This window comes from Mastigoproctus giganteus, chromosome 7 (genome assembly GCF_048544385.1).
Source record: "Mastigoproctus giganteus isolate SK-2022 chromosome 7, ASM4854438v1, whole genome shotgun sequence".
In the NCBI taxonomy this organism is placed as follows: Eukaryota; Metazoa; Arthropoda; class Arachnida; order Uropygi; family Thelyphonidae; genus Mastigoproctus; species Mastigoproctus giganteus.
The window spans coordinates 81046413-81065847 of record NC_143581.1 but is presented as its reverse complement, the minus strand read 5'-3'; the positions used below and the strand labels follow the sequence as shown (position 1 = coordinate 81065847).

The 19435-nt window shown below is 36.4% G+C and overlaps 1 protein-coding gene across 1 annotated transcript in view; it reads right to left on the bottom strand.

The window, feature by feature from the left end:
• The window catches only part of LOC150083027 (DNA-dependent protein kinase catalytic subunit-like), a 164091-nt gene that overhangs the window by 132195 nt on the left and 12461 nt on the right, over nt 1-19435 (bottom strand). The window contains exon 3 of the mRNA XM_090378360.1: nt 10160-10333. Coding sequence (XP_090234486.1) covers nt 10160-10333 — 174 coding nt within the window. The remainder of the gene's footprint in view (nt 1-10159; nt 10334-19435) is intronic.

Below are 19435 nucleotides of genomic sequence, written 5' to 3'. Positions count from 1 at the left end.
GTCCCAACTGAAGAGGCCTTTAGAAATTCCTTCAGTCAATGATTGGACCCATGGAGGATTATTCAAGGTCATAAGGAGAGTTTTGGAGGAAATCTACACAGATATTCATCTTCTTAAGTGTATTATGTTCATGAATTGCATGAAATGTATGCATTCTCCTGTCAATTTGCCTGTTTTGCTGGATGAAAAACCCAAATCTCTGATTAAGATTTACTAACTCAGCTGCAGAGTGAAAAAAAAGAGCCCATAAAAGTTTCCTGTATCATTGATGGAATTCGAACACTGACCTTTTCCACCCAGCGTGGAAAGGAGATTTAAAAGAGATTTAAATTATGTTTAGCTAGATTAGATAACTAGATGTAATTACTTTGCAATACTGCTACATTTAAATACTATTATTACATTATTTCAATAATTTATACATGGAAAAGTATAAATTATTGATGTTCCTTATTAACTCATTAAGTAAGTATATTTTCATATTACAGATCAATACTGAATTTAAAGATATTAATTAAACAATGCATCTGGATATGTTCAAATACCAAATACTAATGATTATCAAAAAAATTTATACAAGGAAGTGAGTTTAGTTATGATATCGGTTCTCTTCCTCCTCTCCTTCAACCCATGTACTCCAAGCTAAATCACATATTAATGGCATATTAGATCACCACATTGCTACCTTTTCGTAGATGTCATTATCTCTATGCATATATCTCTATCTATGCAAAGCCTGCCAAAATAAAGTGTTTATTTGATTATTATTTCCGCAGTCTATATGATTAGTCTATGCCAGTATATTAATAATCAAAAAAAATTAATGTTAAAAATAATAATGATACAAAAGTGATGTACGCTACAAATACGCAAAATTTATTTCTTTTCTTTTATATTTTTTTAATTATTAATTACGATTTTTCACAGAACACTTGTTCACAACTCATGGAACTAGTGTTCTGCTGAACACAGTTGGGGAAATGCTGGTATAAGGCAATGGGTTAGGCCACATCTTGAGTCTGGAGCTTCATTTTAGGAAGGACAGAATGGGTGCAAAGAAATGAAATAGAAATTATCATTAGTAAAGGCAAATGATACAAGAAAGCAAGCTTATATAGCATCAGCCAAAAAAAAAAAAAAACAGCCCTTCTCATTTCACCCATCCACTTGCTCCAAATTTATGCATATAACCTCATCAAAAAGGTTAAACTTTCTCTTTACAATTCCTGAACTAAACTACCATAGTTCATATAGTCTTAATCTGATATAATTTGTTTGTTACCTACCCATGTCACAAATCTTGCTAGTGAGAATATATCTTTTTTAGAATATATCTATTTGCTTGTAGTATGTATAGAGAACTAACAGATTAAGATTATTCACAAGTCTGCTGAATTGGTTGCAGTAGCAACCAAATCATTTTTACCAATCCTGATATGACTGGAGATTCAGCAGAAGCAGACACTGAATCCGACTTCATAGAGAAAATGCATATTAATTTAATAAGAGCTATCTTCCAGATAACAGGAAAAGTGCTTTTATTCAGATATTTGTTGATAGGGTTGGAAGAATCATTGGACGGAGCTTGTGAAATTGCTTAATACAGTGGTACCTCGGTATACGTCGTTAATCTGTTCCAGATCCTTGGACTTATACCAATTCGGATGGACGTATACACCAAACAAATTTTTCCCATAAGAAATAAAGGGAAAATGATTAATCCGTTCTCATGAAAAAAAATCCTATTGTTATTGGCATATTATACATTGATGGGGTTGTATAAAATAACTTAAACACTGCTTGATACTAAAATACATAAATATAAGAACAATTAGATGAAATACAGGGGTCGAGGGGAGACAGAACTCCTCCTCCCCTGCCGGGGGTGAGGATTACAGGTACCATGCAAGGAAACGTGATACAGATCGCAAGATGGCGCTGTTAAATGAAAATTTAACAAACTTTAATTTTCTCTTTTCTGTCTCTTTTCCCTACTTGGACCTGGTTGAGGATCACCAGGTTTGACGTTTACTAAAAATCTGACCATCGTTCTCGGCATACGGTATGCAGCAGCCAAGTCCCAGATACAGATGCCACCTTCATACTTTTCAACAATCTCTTTTTTCACCTCCATGGTGATCCTAACCGTATTCTTCGTTGCTTGGCTCTTCTCATTAACTTTCTTAGAACTCATGGTTAATGAATTTACAAAAAATTTCCGCAAAAAACACAAAATCACGTGAAAATTCACAGAGAGTTATAGCGTGGGTTGTTCACTGAATGGTAGAAACTGTTGTACTGACGCTCATGGGCAGTCGTGGCAGAAATGCCAGATCTTACCCCCCTCTCCAAAAAACCGAATTCAGTCGATCGAGGACGTAAGTGCGCACCACGTGCACATACGTCCTTGGTCAGTTTTATTCGGAAAGCCAAGTGAGGACGGGCACGCGTACTTTGCTAGCAACCCTCCTTGGTCAGCTTTTATTCAGTTTTTGGAGAGGGGGTAAGATCTGGCATCTCTGAGACATGGATTTGTCTCGAGAGAGGTAAACAAGGGTAGCGCACGGTGTCGTGACTCATTTGACGCACGCGAGTCGCATTCCAAACAAAGGTCATATACCAAACAGGATGTATATCAAGTTGGACTTATTCCGAAGTGAACATATACCGAGGTACCACTGTAAAGATGCCTTCATGAAGTTCAAGGCATGGGAAACTAGCTATTAATTTTTAGGATGGCTGTGTTCACCTCCAGCTGCACAAATGGCTCAGATTTAGAAGTGGTAGTGTAAGAGTGGTTGAGCAGTCTTATTCGTTGATGAATAGTCAAGTCATCCTCTGGGTAATCAGAAGGTAGCAGGGTGTCCAAGATAGTGTTAATGGTGTCCTTCCAGGTTAGAATTTCAGTACAGTTTGCAGGAAAGGAAAAATAAACAGCAGGAAAATGGAATTTATTCGTGATAATGTGATAAACTGAGATCCCATGGGTCTCGATTGTCAATGGCAGTAACCAAGTTCAGCCAAAATTTGATTTCACAAGTAGTGATGGTCTTGACATATTGTCTTTTGAGAACCTCATACAGGAACTCCCCAACTTACGTAAGGGTTGTGTTCCGCGGAACGCTACATGAGTCAGAAATTCCGCCATGCTTGTGCAGCACTCACAACTGTGCTTGCTGAATTCATTGAATCAAAAAAAGAAAGGTTCGACAAACTTGTAAATAGAATTATTTATTGTATTTATTCAATTTTTTATCTCATGCAGAGAAAAAATTACAGAAACGTGCAATTTAAAAAATTTCACAATTGTAAAATTACAAAAAAAGAGACGAGACAGGCATAACGTCAGTAAGTTTTACCGCTTGAGCATCATTGCTAGAATCAACGTCTTCAGCTGATAAGTACACCACTGCAGAGGTTGAGGGCTGTGGAGATTTAGAAGGGGTCGGCCGCTCAACCTTACAAAAGAACATATTAAGGTATGACTGGACGGTGGCTTTTTACTTTTCATCACAGATTTCTTTGTAGCAAGCAAGCATATCATTCACCCCTCTGTTAAGTTTTAAGAATCGCTCGCCTTCAGGATCCATCTTCTCAAACCTTGCCATTGCCATCTCTCTGGTGGTGAAGCGTCTCGACTCCTCATTTGGTTGATCTTGAGCTTTGTCAGCATTTTCTTCTTTCACTATCGCTGCCTGCAAGTCAATAAGTTCTTAGTTAGATAATTCCTTCTCTTCTTACTCTATTAACTCCTCCATGTCTTTGGCATCAACCTCCAACTGAAGTAGCACTGCAACCTTTACAATCTTAACTGTAACCTCTTCATATGATTTGTCTTTTCTAAATCCTTCGAAGCCTTTAATGTGCCATGGGCATATTTTCTTCCATATGGCATTTAAACAACTTTTAGTAATTTTCACCCATGCCTTATTGATGTTTAAGATGCCGTGGTAAATATTGTAAGATTTCCAAGTCTCTTACCGTAAAATTTTTCTCATCGTCTACTGTAGACAATGCGTTAGCAAATGTGGTGAGTAAATAATATGCTTTTAAATTCGATATTATACTTCCTGATCCATAGGTTGGACGAGTGAAGACATGTTTGGCGGTAGAAATATGACTCTCCCATTTGAATTTAAAATCACCTAGATGCGTAGGATGTCCAGGAGCATTATCTAATAGAAGCATTTAGTTTGTTAGCCACCTGAGCAGGATCATCAACAATTGAATCATCGATATCCAGTGGACCAATCTGATTCATCCCCTTCCTTCTAGAGTTTACATAGGTAAAGAACTCTTTGCTGTTTTTCTTTGCATCGTTTGCCAAAGATTTCTCATAATCTGCCTTTGATTGCCTAACCTCCTTTACGACTTTGTTACAGACCAGCTTATATCTATCATAGGCTTCCATGTCACCCATTAATTTATATGTATCCCATGCATTTTTCTTCTCTGCCACATGTCTCATTAGTTCATTTGATATCCAATTAGGCCTAAACCTTGAACAATATTTCTTAGTTGGTATGTAAAGCCTAGTAGCTTCCAAGATTAATTATTTGATTGCTTCCCATTTTGAATTTGCTCTTGGTAACATCATCAGTTGGTCCCACTTTATAGAATTTAAATACGTCTCAGACCTCCGTAGTCGCCTTTATGAAAGAAAAAACCCTTCCCTTTACAAGTAGTTACCTCTTTGAGTAAATCCCACTTCAGCACACTGTGATCCCTAACCCCTAGTGGTTCCTTTATATGCAAATTCTTAATGCAAGAAGAACTGCTGCTGATAATCACATCGAGTATTACTACCTCTATTTGCCTCCCGAACATGCTGATGTAGAAAACAATCATCCAATAAATCCACAAAAGCTTTGCTAGTGTATGAGTGACGAACCCACAAATTCCAGTCAATATCTGGTAAATTAAAATCCCCCATTATAAGACTCTCTGATTTACTGGCCCACTCTATTTCCCTGTACAGTTTTTCATTATACTCATCAGAGTCATTAGTCCTATAACACACTCCTGCTACTCTGAATTTGATTTCCCAGTTCTTATGTCACACCAAACTGACTCGACACCGCACAGTCCAGAGATGTTGACTGGCTGTACCTCTTTGAATTTTACGTGTTTCTTAACTAACAGCATAACCCCTCCTCCCTTCCTATCCGGTCTATCCTTCCTGTACACATTGTACTCCCCAAATTCCAGTTCTGCATTCCTTATATCTGTGTGACACCATGTCTCTGATATCCCAACAATATTAGCCTTTGATGTTTTGACCAACACCTCAAATTCATCAAATTTATTTACCAAACTCCTAGCATTGGTGTACACACAAGTATACATACACCTGTTCCTATTCTTAGCTACCCTAACACAACCCATGTGTTTACTTGTACCACAATGACTACCAGCAGTCTCTGAAATCCCCTGCATCTTGTTTTACAGGCTACTGCTCATTCCAACAGAAGCAGTGCAAGAATCACTTTTACCTCTGCCTATGGCTACTGTTAATCTATTAGTCCATATATATCCCCCCAATCTAGCAGTTTTCTGACCCACCTAACACTGCCTCGATAATCTCAGCAATAATCTTGCACCAATTCTATTTAAGTGTATCCCATCCCTGTAGAATCAGTCTCTCCTATTAACAAGCACAGACCAGGCTGAGAAAAATTCTACCCCTTGAGCCTTGCACAATATCTCCAGGACTGAACTGATCATATACTCCCTCCTATCGTGTCTGGGAAGAATCGCAGACACTTTCAAATTCAACCCCCCCTAATTCATGGCTTTTTTTCAACAGTGACCTGTACTTGTTTAGTAATTTCACCGGTCTCCTACTCTTAATATCATTACTGCCGTGTACAACAATATCACCTTTTGTGCCCTTAAAAGGTGATATCTGCGCATCATCAACCTTTGCCCCTGGCAGACATACCCTGGTCCTGTTCCATCTATCCTTTTTACACAATATGTTCCCCGTTTCCCTGACAATAGAGTCACTGACAACTACTAGTTCCTGTGGGATAAGCACATTCTACCTTGGGGATTGCCGCAGTGTTGTGTGATGTTCAAGTGCAAGTTCTGTCGTTGACGTAGGCAGCTGAGCGCTTGATGGGCCCCTCAATTTAGATTCTTCGAGGGCATCCATCCTGTCCTTCAAGCTCTCATATAGGCACATAATAATGCTGAGTTGTCGTCTGATTTCCTCACACTCCTTACATCGTGCGCACACACAAAGACATTACCCTTGGCAATATCATGTCCCATACCTGATTGCTCCACAAACATCAAAGAAGTAGTGCATTTTAAAAGGCTGTGATTCAGAGGGTAACTGCCCCCTCAGCTCTCCCCTGAGCCACAGTACTCCTGTTAACTTGAGTCTTTTGCTTTGCTGCTCTGGCCTGAGTCATGATTTAGATTTAATTTCAATAAAATTCAATTTTAGTACCCAATGCAGTTATACCACTATATGTATTTTTTTTTTTTTTTTTTTGCAGTATTGAGTATTATCTCTGAGTTTCTTTATATAACTTCAAGTTATGTATTAATTAATAATGTTACGTTTGTAAAATCTAAGTTGTTATTTAGTTGACAATGTAAAATTCAACTGATAATGAAGTTTAACAAGATTAATAAATTTTACCGATTAATCGATAATACTATATACTATACTAAGCTAACACTATCTAGTACGGGATATAATGTTGTACAGTATAACAATGGCAGCAAGTTACGAACGGTAAATCTATGGACACTAAGTATTAATTAACTTCCAAAATCTCATTATATCTAAATTCAGAATAAACCAAGGATGTTGATTAGATCTATAAGCTACTTATAGAAAATAATATAATTTTCTTATTAATAAAAAATACTATACTAAGCTAACGCTATCTAATATGGGATATAACGTTGTATTGTATAACAATGGTGGCAAGTTACGAACGGTAAATCTATGGACACTAAGTATTAATTAACTTCCAAAATCTCATTATATCTAAATTCAGAATAAACCAAGGATGTTGATTAGATCTATAAGCTACTTATAGAAAATAATATAATTTTCTTATTAATAAAAAATACTATACTAAGCTAACGCTATCTAATATGGGATATAACGTTGTATTGTATAACAATGGTGGCAAGTTACGAACGGTAAATCTATGGACACTAAGTATTAATTAACTTCCAAAATCTCACTATCTAAATTCAGAATAAACCAAGGATCTTGACTAGATCTATAAGTTATTTATAAAAAATAATTTAATATAACAATTAAGTCAATAAAGTGGCTAAATATAGCTAAAAACTTAGAATTCGCCGCAGCTACAAAACGTGTAAAACACATGGATTGGATACCCTTACCGATACTAAGTAATAACTTACAAAATCTCTATCGAAGTTAAAAATTAAACTAAGTATTGTAACTTGGAATATAAAGCTACTCTAGAAAATAAATATGCCAATTGAAGTCAATAAAACAGCAAAAGTTAAAAAAAAAAAAAAAAACTGCTCTATTTCAGGAGCCGTAAAAACTTCGCCTGCCTGGTCAACCTGTGTTGACCAGGCAGGCGAAGGTTGACCTGCAACACAGGCTGACCTGCATGGTCAACCTGTGTTGAATAGTCCCTGATCAACCTATGCTGTGGTTCCCCTTTACTCCGACAAACAGGCATATGTTTTTCGGAGAAGTGAGTGATCCACGCCTTCCAGTAAATTTCTCCATCTATGATTACATGGCTGTAAACATAGATGGAGAAATTTACTGGAAGGCGTGGATCACTCACTCAGATATTCAGCTACTGTATGTTTACAGTAGCTGAATATCTGAGTGTTTCCAACATTTTGCACAGTATTCAAAGAACTAGTGACAGTAGCAACGTGGGGGGGGGGAATTGAGGCAACTAAGATATTATATAAACTTTACAAAAATGAAATGTTGGCAGATTTTGAAACTCCATTGAGGCTTTCACTGTGTAGAAAATGTTCTAAACTTTAATGGCATACAGGCAATAATTAAAAAAAAACAAAAAAAACACACACTGTATGCATATCACCAATCTCCAAAAAACCAGTGTGAATTAAGTATGATTGCTAAAGAACTTGATGTGGAAACTATAAAGATCGGTTGTGTGTTCGGGCCACAATGTAGCTTGGGGATGGCAATTGCAGATTGGAGGAATTATCCCACTTTGCGCAAACATTTCGGATCAGAAGTTAAATATTCTGGATTATTAAATATACTTTTAATCTGGAATTTCGTAACCATTTAGCACTAATAATCGTCATCCTGTAGGATGCTCTCTTACCTTTCAAAAGCTTTACAGAATCACTATGGTAAAAGCAGATAAATTAATTATTCGAACTATCAAAGCTATTGCTAATTTGAAAAACTAATAAGGAAATTATGAAGCTAAAATTGAGAGCATGTTGAAGTGGAAGCTGATTGTAGAATTCAACTACAACCAGCATATAAACTACGTTTTAGCATTGCATTTTGCAACAAGCACAGTTACAAATTTTGAGTTTACAATAAAAATTGATGTTTTAATGCAATCTCTCACTGTTTTCTTTAAAATAATTTGCACACAACAATTATGCCTTTAGGCTCAGATTTTTCATGTAACCAATTATTGCCTATATAATAATTTGCATATAACTAATTATGGCCTTCAGGCTTAGTTTTCCTACAATCAATTTCCATCTCACTGATTTACTACTCAGTGAGGTGGAAATCTATAACCGTAACAACAATTAATTAGATAAAGAAAATAATCAACAAGGAAATGGTAGTGACAGTTGTTTATAATGCAGTTTTTAAATCTATTTTAAGTTTTGGGACAAAGAACTGGTATGAAATAAATGAAATGATTTTAAAACAGAATCTTTAGAAACAGGAGTTTTCAGAAAAAACAATGGAATTTAACAAAATGAAAGCAAAGACAAAATAATATTAAAAATGAGGGAAAAAAAGAAAACCTTGTGGAAAACCAGACATTGAAAGAAAAAAAAAAAAATAATAATGGTAATAAGTTAGATGCAGGCAAATATACATCAATGGTTAAGCAAGTACTAGACCAGTGGTTTTCAACCGGGTGCCGCAACATTCCAGGGGTGTCATGTAATTTGGCATTAAGTTACTGAAACTTATTATTTTTTAATTTATATCTTTATTTCATTATAAAAAGGTGAACAGTATCTTTTTAATTTTGTGGTGATCTATAATTGATGTTTACTTAGCACCTCTATATAAAGAATAAAATTATATACTGTATATATATATATAATTTGTATTAGGAAATGTAATTTTTATAATTATATTATTGTAATAAATATCATATAACATATATATTTTTTTAATAACACACACACACACACACACACACACACACACACACACACACACACACACACACACACACACACAGAATTGGATCTAACAGGCAAAAAATTGAATAGGGGTGCCGCAAAATAAAATAAATTACTTAGGGGTGCCATTATTAAAAAAAGGTTGGAAACCACTGCACTAGACGAAAGAGGGTTTTCTCTTTCATCAAATAGAAAACAGGATAACAATAGAGGCAAACAAGAACAGAAGTCTGATGATCTAGAAAAATTGATTTGTATTAATTATAATGACCTGTTGTCAACAGAAACAATTTGAGATTGCACTTCCTCATTTGCTGTGATTAATTCTTGGTTGTAACTTAATTGTTAGTTTGTAGTTAATTGTACTCTCCCCATTGGTGATTATGGCTTGGGTAGTCTTGACCACAGCATTGCACTTCTTCCAGTGAGTGCAAGATTTACATCCATCCTTGGGCCATTAGAACAGTAGAAGTTGGCCCACCACCTAATCAACACAGAAACATAAAACAACATTACACAAAAGATTCTACTCACATGTTGGCCTTTTTTTTTTTTTTTTTTTTTTTTCCATTTTATATATGTACACAGAGTTCTTGCAATGTCAGAGTTGAACTGCAGTTCCAGGTGCCACCCTATGCAAGATACATACGTACATAATCATAATTACCTGCAATTTATCTACTAGGTGTAACACATTTAGAAAAGGATAATGTTTTGTGGAATTACTTAGTTGCTATAAGATTTACTGAACCACAATGTTAAAATTTATTAAGAATAAATTTACCTATATTTGTCATATGCTACTTTTGATATTTCATACATAACACTACGGCAAGAAATACTGGGATGATCCTGAATTTTCACAACTGTTGGCAAAACATACAGAAGGTTATCAACAGATAAAGATGGCAACATCTTAAATACTACCGTAAGTGTTAAGTGTTGAATTTGGTCATCCCTGAAAATAAAAAATTATGATTGTAATTCAAAAAAAAAAAAAAAAAAAAACTAAAATAATCATTTGTTTGTATGAAATCTAAAGGAATAAATATACATATATGTTATCTATATCTGTGTAAATATGCCATAGATAACTCTTAAAAGAAAAAACTACAATAGTAGGGTAAAAAGAGCATTTTATATGTATCTCATAAAATTATGCTATATTTATGATGCTCATTGTGCACCTCCTTCACAATGAGTTGCCATGTATTGCACTACCTCAAATAAGAAATGCCTCACTAAAAGAGAAGACTAATGTTACTTATTCTCAGTGGGAACCATCGCCCAGACAGCACAGTTTCAAGGCTTGTTGGCCTATCATCAGTGGGTGGGCAGATACCCTGATATTAAAGACATGATAATCCAGTTGTGAAGATAATCCCACAATATAAGAGAGGCCAAAAGGTGTACATGATAATGTTTAATCAAACTAAATGCAACAAGGCATCATATGTTTAAGAGTATAAAATATCTATATAATATCGGTGTAAATACACTATAGATAACTAATTGTCGTGTCTGCAATACCATGGTACCTGCCCACCCACTGATGAGAGGCCAACAAGCCTTGAAACAGCGCCATCTGGGTGGTGGTGTCCACTGAGAATAAGTAACAATAGTCTTCTCTTTTAGAGAAGCATTACTTATTCAGCATTAGATAAAATGATGCCCTTTTTACACTACTATTGTAGTTTTTTCGTTTAAGAGGAGTTATCTATGGTATATTTATACTGATATTATATAGATATTTCATTCTCTTAAAAATATAATGCCTTGTTGCATTTAGTTTGATTAAACATATATGGTGGATGGATAAGCTCATCTTCATTTCAGATTTGCCTTTGTATGACTAGTTTGCCTATGACTAACATGATGATAGACAGCCTAATATGGCTGTCTATCATCAATTATTTTGCATTTTATAGCCCATACAACATGGAAAGAATTCAGTCTAGACTATGTATAAATATAGTGCAAGCACATCAGAAATACATAGCTATATCTGAATAAATCAGAATATTAGTAAAACGGCATCGTTTTAAGTTATATCTCATATTGTGAATACCTTCACAACGAGTTGCCATGATATTGCACTACTTCGAATAAATAACGCTTCACCTAAGGAGAAGACTAATATTACTTATTCTCAGATGGATACCACCACCCAGAATTCAGTCTAGTAAATGCACGTGTGCAGATAAAATATTACATTTAGTTCCGTGTGAAAAATATGAAAAGTTGTGGTGAATGCACCAAGGAGCTTTTAAAAGAACTAGAAAACCAACCAACAATTCAATTATGAGTTACATAAGTGCTTCAACCAGTTTGAGTTGGCTGTTTATTGTGACCATATGATACAATGCTGATTAGCATAAGAATTAGCATTAGTAGAGGCATATGATGCAAAAAAGCAAGCTTATATAGCATCAGCAAAAAAAAACTTCCCATTTCATCCATTCATTCACTCCAAAAGTTTATCTGTCAGCCTAGAATTTATTTAAGCTGACACCTTCCCAAACAACAGATGGAAGTTTGTTCCAGGAATCAACAACACACTAGATAATCTCAAATTTCTGCACAGATATTCTACACCTGTCTTTCCTCAATTTGAATTTATGCCCCGTCAGGTGCAGAATCTGAGCAAGAAGAATACTCCCATCAGCATTGTGCATGCTCAAACGATTCAAGGCCTTATACACCTGAATCAGATCACCCCACAGGTGCCTAGTCAGCAGATGCTGCATTTTGCAGAACTTAAGTCCTTGGTAACAGAAACCCTTTGTTCTACTCAGCAATGTAGAACTTGTTCCCCTTCTCTGTATTTGTTCCAGCAGCTCTATATCTTTCCTAAATTGAGGCTTCAGACCTGTATGCAGTATCCAAGGTATGGCCAGACCATTGCCTTATACACAAGGATAATCATCTCCTTATCCCTGTTAGAAAAATTCCAATATATCATCGACAGACACCATGACCTACTCTTTCGGCTTGTCTGGACCACTCAGAAATCTTCATATCCGACTGCACAATTACCCAAGGTCTTTTTTATTCTCCCCTACCCTGAGTGTAGTACCCACACTTTGTATGTTATTCAGGGCTTACTGCTGCCCATATGCAGAACTTTGCATTTGTCAATGTTAAACTTCAGTTGCCACCTCTCAGCCCATCTGCTCAACTTTTCCAGATCCTGTTGCAGTAGTGTACCATCCTTACTGTAATTAACAACCTTACCAACTTTCTTATTGTCTGCAAACTTGAACATTAAGCATGATATACCTTCATCAATATCATTGATAAATACCAAAAACAACAATGGGACCAACACAAACTCCTGGGAGAAATCACTAATAATAATAGTCCACAAAGAGCAATGTCCATTGATTACCACTCTCTGTCTTCTCCCACTCAACCATTCCTTTATCCATAGCAGTAACTTGCCTTAATGCCATACTGCTCCAACTTTTACAGTGATCTTCCATGTGCAACAGTATCAAAGCTTTCCTAAAATCCAAGCGTATGATATCAAAATTATTTTGTGCATCCAATTCCTTTGTGATTACAATGTAGTAACCAATCAAATTGGTCAGACAAGACTTCCCCTTAAAAAACCCATTCTGTGTCTGAACTATAACTGAAGTCTTGTCTAGATGATCCTGCAGTGCTTCTTTAGCCAGTGACTCCATTATTTTCCCCACAACAGAAGTTAATCTAACAGATCAGTAATTATTCTTATCACCTTTTTATCCCTCTTTGTGAATTGTGGATACACTTGCACATCTCCAGTCCATGGCAATCTCTCCTGAGTCCAAGGATCTCCTCATAATCATGGCTAAGAGCCTTCTTACTTCCTTTGCTGCCTTCTTTAATATAACTGGATAGATCCCATTATGTTCAAATTCAACAATTTCTCCAACACTTTGCTCTCAGTTATTGCAAAATCATTTAACTTCCTGTTAGAGTTTCATAAGCTTCTGGACTCTACTTCCCTACAAACCCCTCGTGTGTGAATGTAGATGCAAAACAATCATTCAGTTTGTCAGCTACCTGAGCAGAATCATCAACAATCAATATCAAGTAGACCAATCTGATTCATCCCCTTCTTTCTAGAATTTACATAAGTAAAAAAGTCTTCACTGTTTTACTTTGCATTCTTTGCCAAAGATTTCTTGTAATCTGCCTTCACCTGCATAACCTCTTTTGTGACTTGATTACAGACTATCTTATATGTACCATAGGCATCTATGTCTCCTAATAATTTATATACATTTCAAGTATTTTTATTCTCTACTACGAGTCTCATGAGCTTATCTGACATCCATTTAGGCCTAAATCTTAAACAGTATTTTTTAGTTGGTACGAAAAGCCTAGAAGCTTCAAAGAATAATTCATTGGGTGCTTTCCATTTAGAATTTGCTGTTGGTAACATCATCAGTTGGTCTCAAGGTATAGAATTTAAAAACTATCTGCGACCACCATAGTCAACTTTATGAAAGCAAAAACCCTTCCCTTTATTTCTGATGGTAGTTACAACTTAAAGTAAATCCCACATCAGTACTCTGTGATCACAGCCTAGTAGTGGTTCCTTTATCTGGAGATTCTCGAGGTATTAATAATGACTGCTGATAATCGGATCAGGTGCATTACACCCTCTGGTTGCCTTTTGAACAGGCTGCTGTAGAAAACAAGCATCCAATAAATCCAGAAAAGACTTGCTAGTGTGCAAGTGACCAATCCACAAGTTACAGTCTATATCTGGGAAGTTAAAATCCCATATTATAAGACAATCTGATTTACTGGCCCGTTCTATTTCTTTGTACAGTTGTTCACAGCAATCATCAGAGTCATTAAGCCTATAACACACTCCTATTCTAAATTTTGCTTTCCCAGTACTTGTGTCACACCAAACTGACTCAACACTGCACTGTCCACTGTGTGAATATGTCAACTGGATGCCTTTCCTTAAATGTTGTGTGTTTCTTAAATACATCATGACCTCTCATCCCCTTCTATATTGTTTACCCTTTGTGTACACATTGTACTCCCCACAAATTTCAATTCTGCATTCCTTATATATGTGTGACACTATGTCTCTGATATTCCAACAACATCTGCCTTTGATGTCTTGACCAGCACATGAAATTCATCAAATTTATTTACTATACTCCTAGCATTGGTGTACATGCAAGCATACATGTCACTATTTTCACTCTTTCACCTCTGCCTGCAGCTACTGTTAATCTATTATTCTGTGAATCCCCCCCCCAAGCCAACAGATTTTCAATCTAGCTAACAGTGCTTTGATAGCATCAGAAAATATTCTTGCAGCCTTTCTATTTAAGTGTATCCCATCCCTGTAGAAACAATTTCTCCTGTTAACAAGCACAGGCCATGCTGGGAAAAATTCTACCTGCTTGGGCAATGCACAATTTGTCCAGTGCTGAATTGATTGACAAGGATCTCATCATATACTCTATCTTATCGTGTCTGGGCAGAATTGTATACCTTTCAAATTTAACCCTGACTCGCAGCTTTTTTGCAAATGTAGTACTAATATTAATGTCGTTAGTGCCAACATGTACAACAATATCACCTTTAGTACCCTTAAAAGATGATATCTGCTCTACAACGTCATCACACTTTTGCCACTGGCAGACATACCCTAGTCCTATTTTACCTATCCTTTTTTGCACAATACATTTCTCACCTCCCTGACAACAGTCTCCGACAATACCATAGGTAAGATTAAGTTAATTAGCTTAATAAACAAGGATGGAATATGTCTTTGCCATTGCAGCACATATGGCATTCCATACGTTCTGCAATGGCAAGTGTATTTTATCAGACCAAACAGCTTATTCCAATGACCTACAGTAAGCAGTCTAGGGGTAAAATTTCATAAGATCTGGCCTTCAGTTGTTACTAATGATTTTATATTAATACCCCACTTTATCCTTGCCTCTACTAGAATGAAAATATACCTCCCTCATACCATTTACTCACCCCCTTTCAAAGCCTTATACACCTAAAGTACAGACCTCCAAAGGTTTCTAGTTGCCATGCTCTGCAGTCTGCACATTTTATGAGGATTGTTTTACAGGAGTATGCACCAGAACGATAAAATAATCTTTGTAGAAAATAGCGGAAACATTACTCTGTTAATGTTCCCACCACCTTACACACAGCCTGCACTTGTAAGTTAAAGTAGCACAAAAGATGACACAAACACCTAACAATAGAATAATAGAATGGAACTTGCAAGAACAGTAGTGTATCATCAAATCTCTGTAAAACCAGCTAAAAGTCTCCGCAGATTAAATACAAAATATGGGGAAGACATCCTATCATATGGTTATTGGTCAAAAAAAGTTTTTTGAAGGTTGTGAAGAAGTTGCTAACATACTAGATGATCCTGTGCTGATGAACGCTGTTACATCTGTGAATATTCATTACATTGAAGGGCTGATTTTGAAAAACAGACAAAGTACAGTGTGTTATACTGTATTTAAAGTGTGAATAACTGTTGGAAAGGGAGAGGCAATTATTCACAAACACCTACTGTTCAAGAAAGCATGTGAGGCCAAAGGCACGTGTTGCTGTTTCCATTAAATATCCATCTACAAGTTTGAACTGAAAAGAAATGAATTTCTGCAACAAACAGTGACTAATGACACCATAATCAAAGGGATCCCATATACAGAACAGTGTCACAGAGGAATATCCCACACACACACACACAAAAAATTCAAGACACAACCTTCAGTTGACAAGATCATGGAAAATGTCCTGGAAAAACTCTGGAAATAATTTTTGTCAATTTTAAGCCACTGAATGCAACAGTTAAGGCTTGTATTATAGCTTCTTGCTTCTCAAGCTTACTGTGGGTAGAGCAGTTTGCAGAACAAAGTTTTGTAAATGATCGTGCTGAACAAACACAAATGACCATATGTGGGAAATTTTACAATGATATAGTCACTGAATTTTGACTAATCAAGCTGGAGATCAGGCATTTGTAAATAGGAGGAAAGCAAAAGATGAAAAACAGTTTATCAGAAAAAACGTTTTTAAAGCCACACTGTGGAAGGAATTAAATTTTGTTATCAAAATATACACATTTTGTATTGCATGTAAAATACAATTATAGGATTGTTCAGCAGTATGTGGCACCTCTGTAGCCAGGTGGGTAGGAGCAGCAGTGCGTAGCACACGCTTCTTGATTAGACTGGGGTTTGAGCCCATGATCCACCAAATATGGAGGAGGCAGAAAGGTCAGGGAATGACCTCCGCATATCCCCAGAGCAATATGGCCTTAGTTGCAATTGCTCCTAAAAAAAAAAAATAAATAAATAACAACAGCAGTATGCTTTTGAACATTAACTATACAGTCAGTCCTCGTATAACACGTGTTTACACTACACGAATTCGATCATACACGATTTATAAATAGGGGAACGATATTGTGTATAACACGAACCGAATTCACTTATGCACGATTCGCCTTTGTGTTTACAAGAAATGGCAGTCGAACGCAGAATCACCCCAACCGAACGCAACACGATAGGAATGAAGAGAAGATTCTGAAAATGTATTTATGTTTTTTTATATCAGTGAAGGGGAAACACATTTCACCATAATAACGTAAAAACCAACGCAATTCCAGCTATTGGTATAATCGCAAATGCAATTAGATCGAGTTTACTACCAGTTTAAAACAGATTCCACTAGCAGAAACGAAACTGGAAATTGTTTTTATTGTTTTATGGTAGTAACCCCAGGAAATGTGCTTTAGTAAAATGTGAGGTGTTAATAGTGTATCCAGCCTTTACGGTGTTGTTTATTCAGTTGCTACACGCACGCAGCTTTGTTTATGTGTATCAAGCGTGCCTCCTTGTTTTGTAATTGTGCTTTGTTGCCTAAAAATGAGTAAAATACTTAAAAGGTGTGAAAAGGAAATGTCCTCGTGAAGATACTGCAGATTCAGAGAGAAAAAGAAAAGCAATATCGATAAACAGAGGCGGACTGGGTCAAAAACTCTTACTCGGGAAAATTTGTAGTGGACTCATACTAGTCCACTAGGCCAGTCCGCCTCTGTCGCAAAAAGAAAAAAATATGAAATTGTGAATCGCTTTAAGCGAAATGAAAGACCATGTGATATTGCACATGCTACAGACCTAAATGAGGCAACGCCGAGAATTACAAAGAATGCGGAGAAAATAAAAACAAGTTTTATAGCAGGAACAACTCAAAGTGTAATTAAAATCCATTAGATTAAGAAACAAAGAATTAGAGATGGAACGGCTGTCATCTGTTTGGATAGAAAATCAAACAAAAAACAAGTTTGCTTACAATAGAAGTAAAAGCATTAGCAATATTTTATTACGTAATAGTCATAATAAAATACTTACGCATTTTATTACGATTATTTATTGTGTTTTGGTTACAATTGTGTGTTCAATCTTGGGTGGTCGGCACCTAACCCCATTTTTCCCATAGGGCCTGTTGTTTATATTGCACGATTTTGCATTGCACGAGGGTTTCTAGGAACGCAACTATCGTGCTATACGAGGACTGACTGTACTAACATTTTTCTGTTTATATATTTTTCTTTGCATATACTATTAGACATCACCTGATTGTAATAGCTTCATGAAAGATATTATTGCAGACTTTCATATAAAATCTAAAAATAAAGAAATAAATATATTAGAATTAGTAGAGGCATATGATGCAAGAAAGCAAGCTTATGCAGCATCAGCCAAAATAAAACACTTCCACTTCACCCCTCCGTTCGATCGAAATACCTGTCCAGCTGAGCCTTAAATTTATTTAGGCTATCAACTTCCACAACAAGGGATGGAAGTCTGTTCCACCAACCAATACCTGCTGGCTAAAGGCAAATTTTCACACATCTATCCTACATCTGTCTTTCCTCAATCTGAATTTATGCCCTCTCGGGTGATTATTCTGAGCAAGAGGGAGAATCCCATCGGCATTGAGCATGCTCAAACCATTCAAGGCTTTATACACCTCTACTGGATCACCTCGCTGGTGCCTAGTCTCCAGACACTATAATTTGCAAAACTTAAGCTTTTCTTCGTAAGAGAAACCCTTTGTTACATTCACTAATCTTGTTGCCCTTCTCTTTACTCGTTCCAGCAGCTCTACATCCTTCTTGAAATGAGGTCTCCAGACCTGTATACAGTACTCAAGGTGTGGCCTGACCATTGCCTTATACAAGGGAATAATCACCACCTTATCCCTGCTAGAAAAATTCCTGTATATCATTGACAAGACACCATAAGCTACTCTTGCTGTTTCACATATGTAGTACTTTACATTTGTCAATGTTGAACTTCATTTGCCACCTCTCAGCCCATCTACTCAACCTTTTCAGATCATGTTGCAGCAGCGTAATGTCATTAGTGTCCTTAACAACCCTGCCAACCTTCATATCATCTGCAAACTTGGACGTTAAGCTTGATATCATTTATAAATACAGAAAACAATAATGGACCCAACACTGAACCCTGAGGGACTCCACTAATAACAATAGTCCACGATGAGCAGTGTCCACTGATTACCACTCTGTCTTCTCCCCCTCAACCATCCCTTTATCCATAGCATCAATTTCCCTCCAATGCCACACTGCTCCAATTTGTGCAGCAGTCTTCCATGTGCAACAGTATCAAAAGCCTTTCTAAGATCCAAATATATAATATTAAAGTTATTCCCTGCATCCAGTTCTTTTGTGACTGCATCATAGTATCCAATCAAATTGGTCAGGCAAGACTTTCCCTTAACAAACCATGCTGTGTCCAAGCTATAACTGAAGTCTTCTCTAGATGATCCTGCAGTGCTTCTTTAACCAGTGCCTCCATTAATTTTCCTGGAACAGAAGTTAAACTCAAAGAAAATATACAGTAAAAACTCAAGCATCGACATTTACCTGGTTGAACACCAAGATGTCCTGTCACTTCAAAATTTGCAATCATTTTGCGGACAGCACAAACAGTCATAGGTCCATGCAGCTGCAGTGTTGCTGTTCTGATAGTACAGCTTC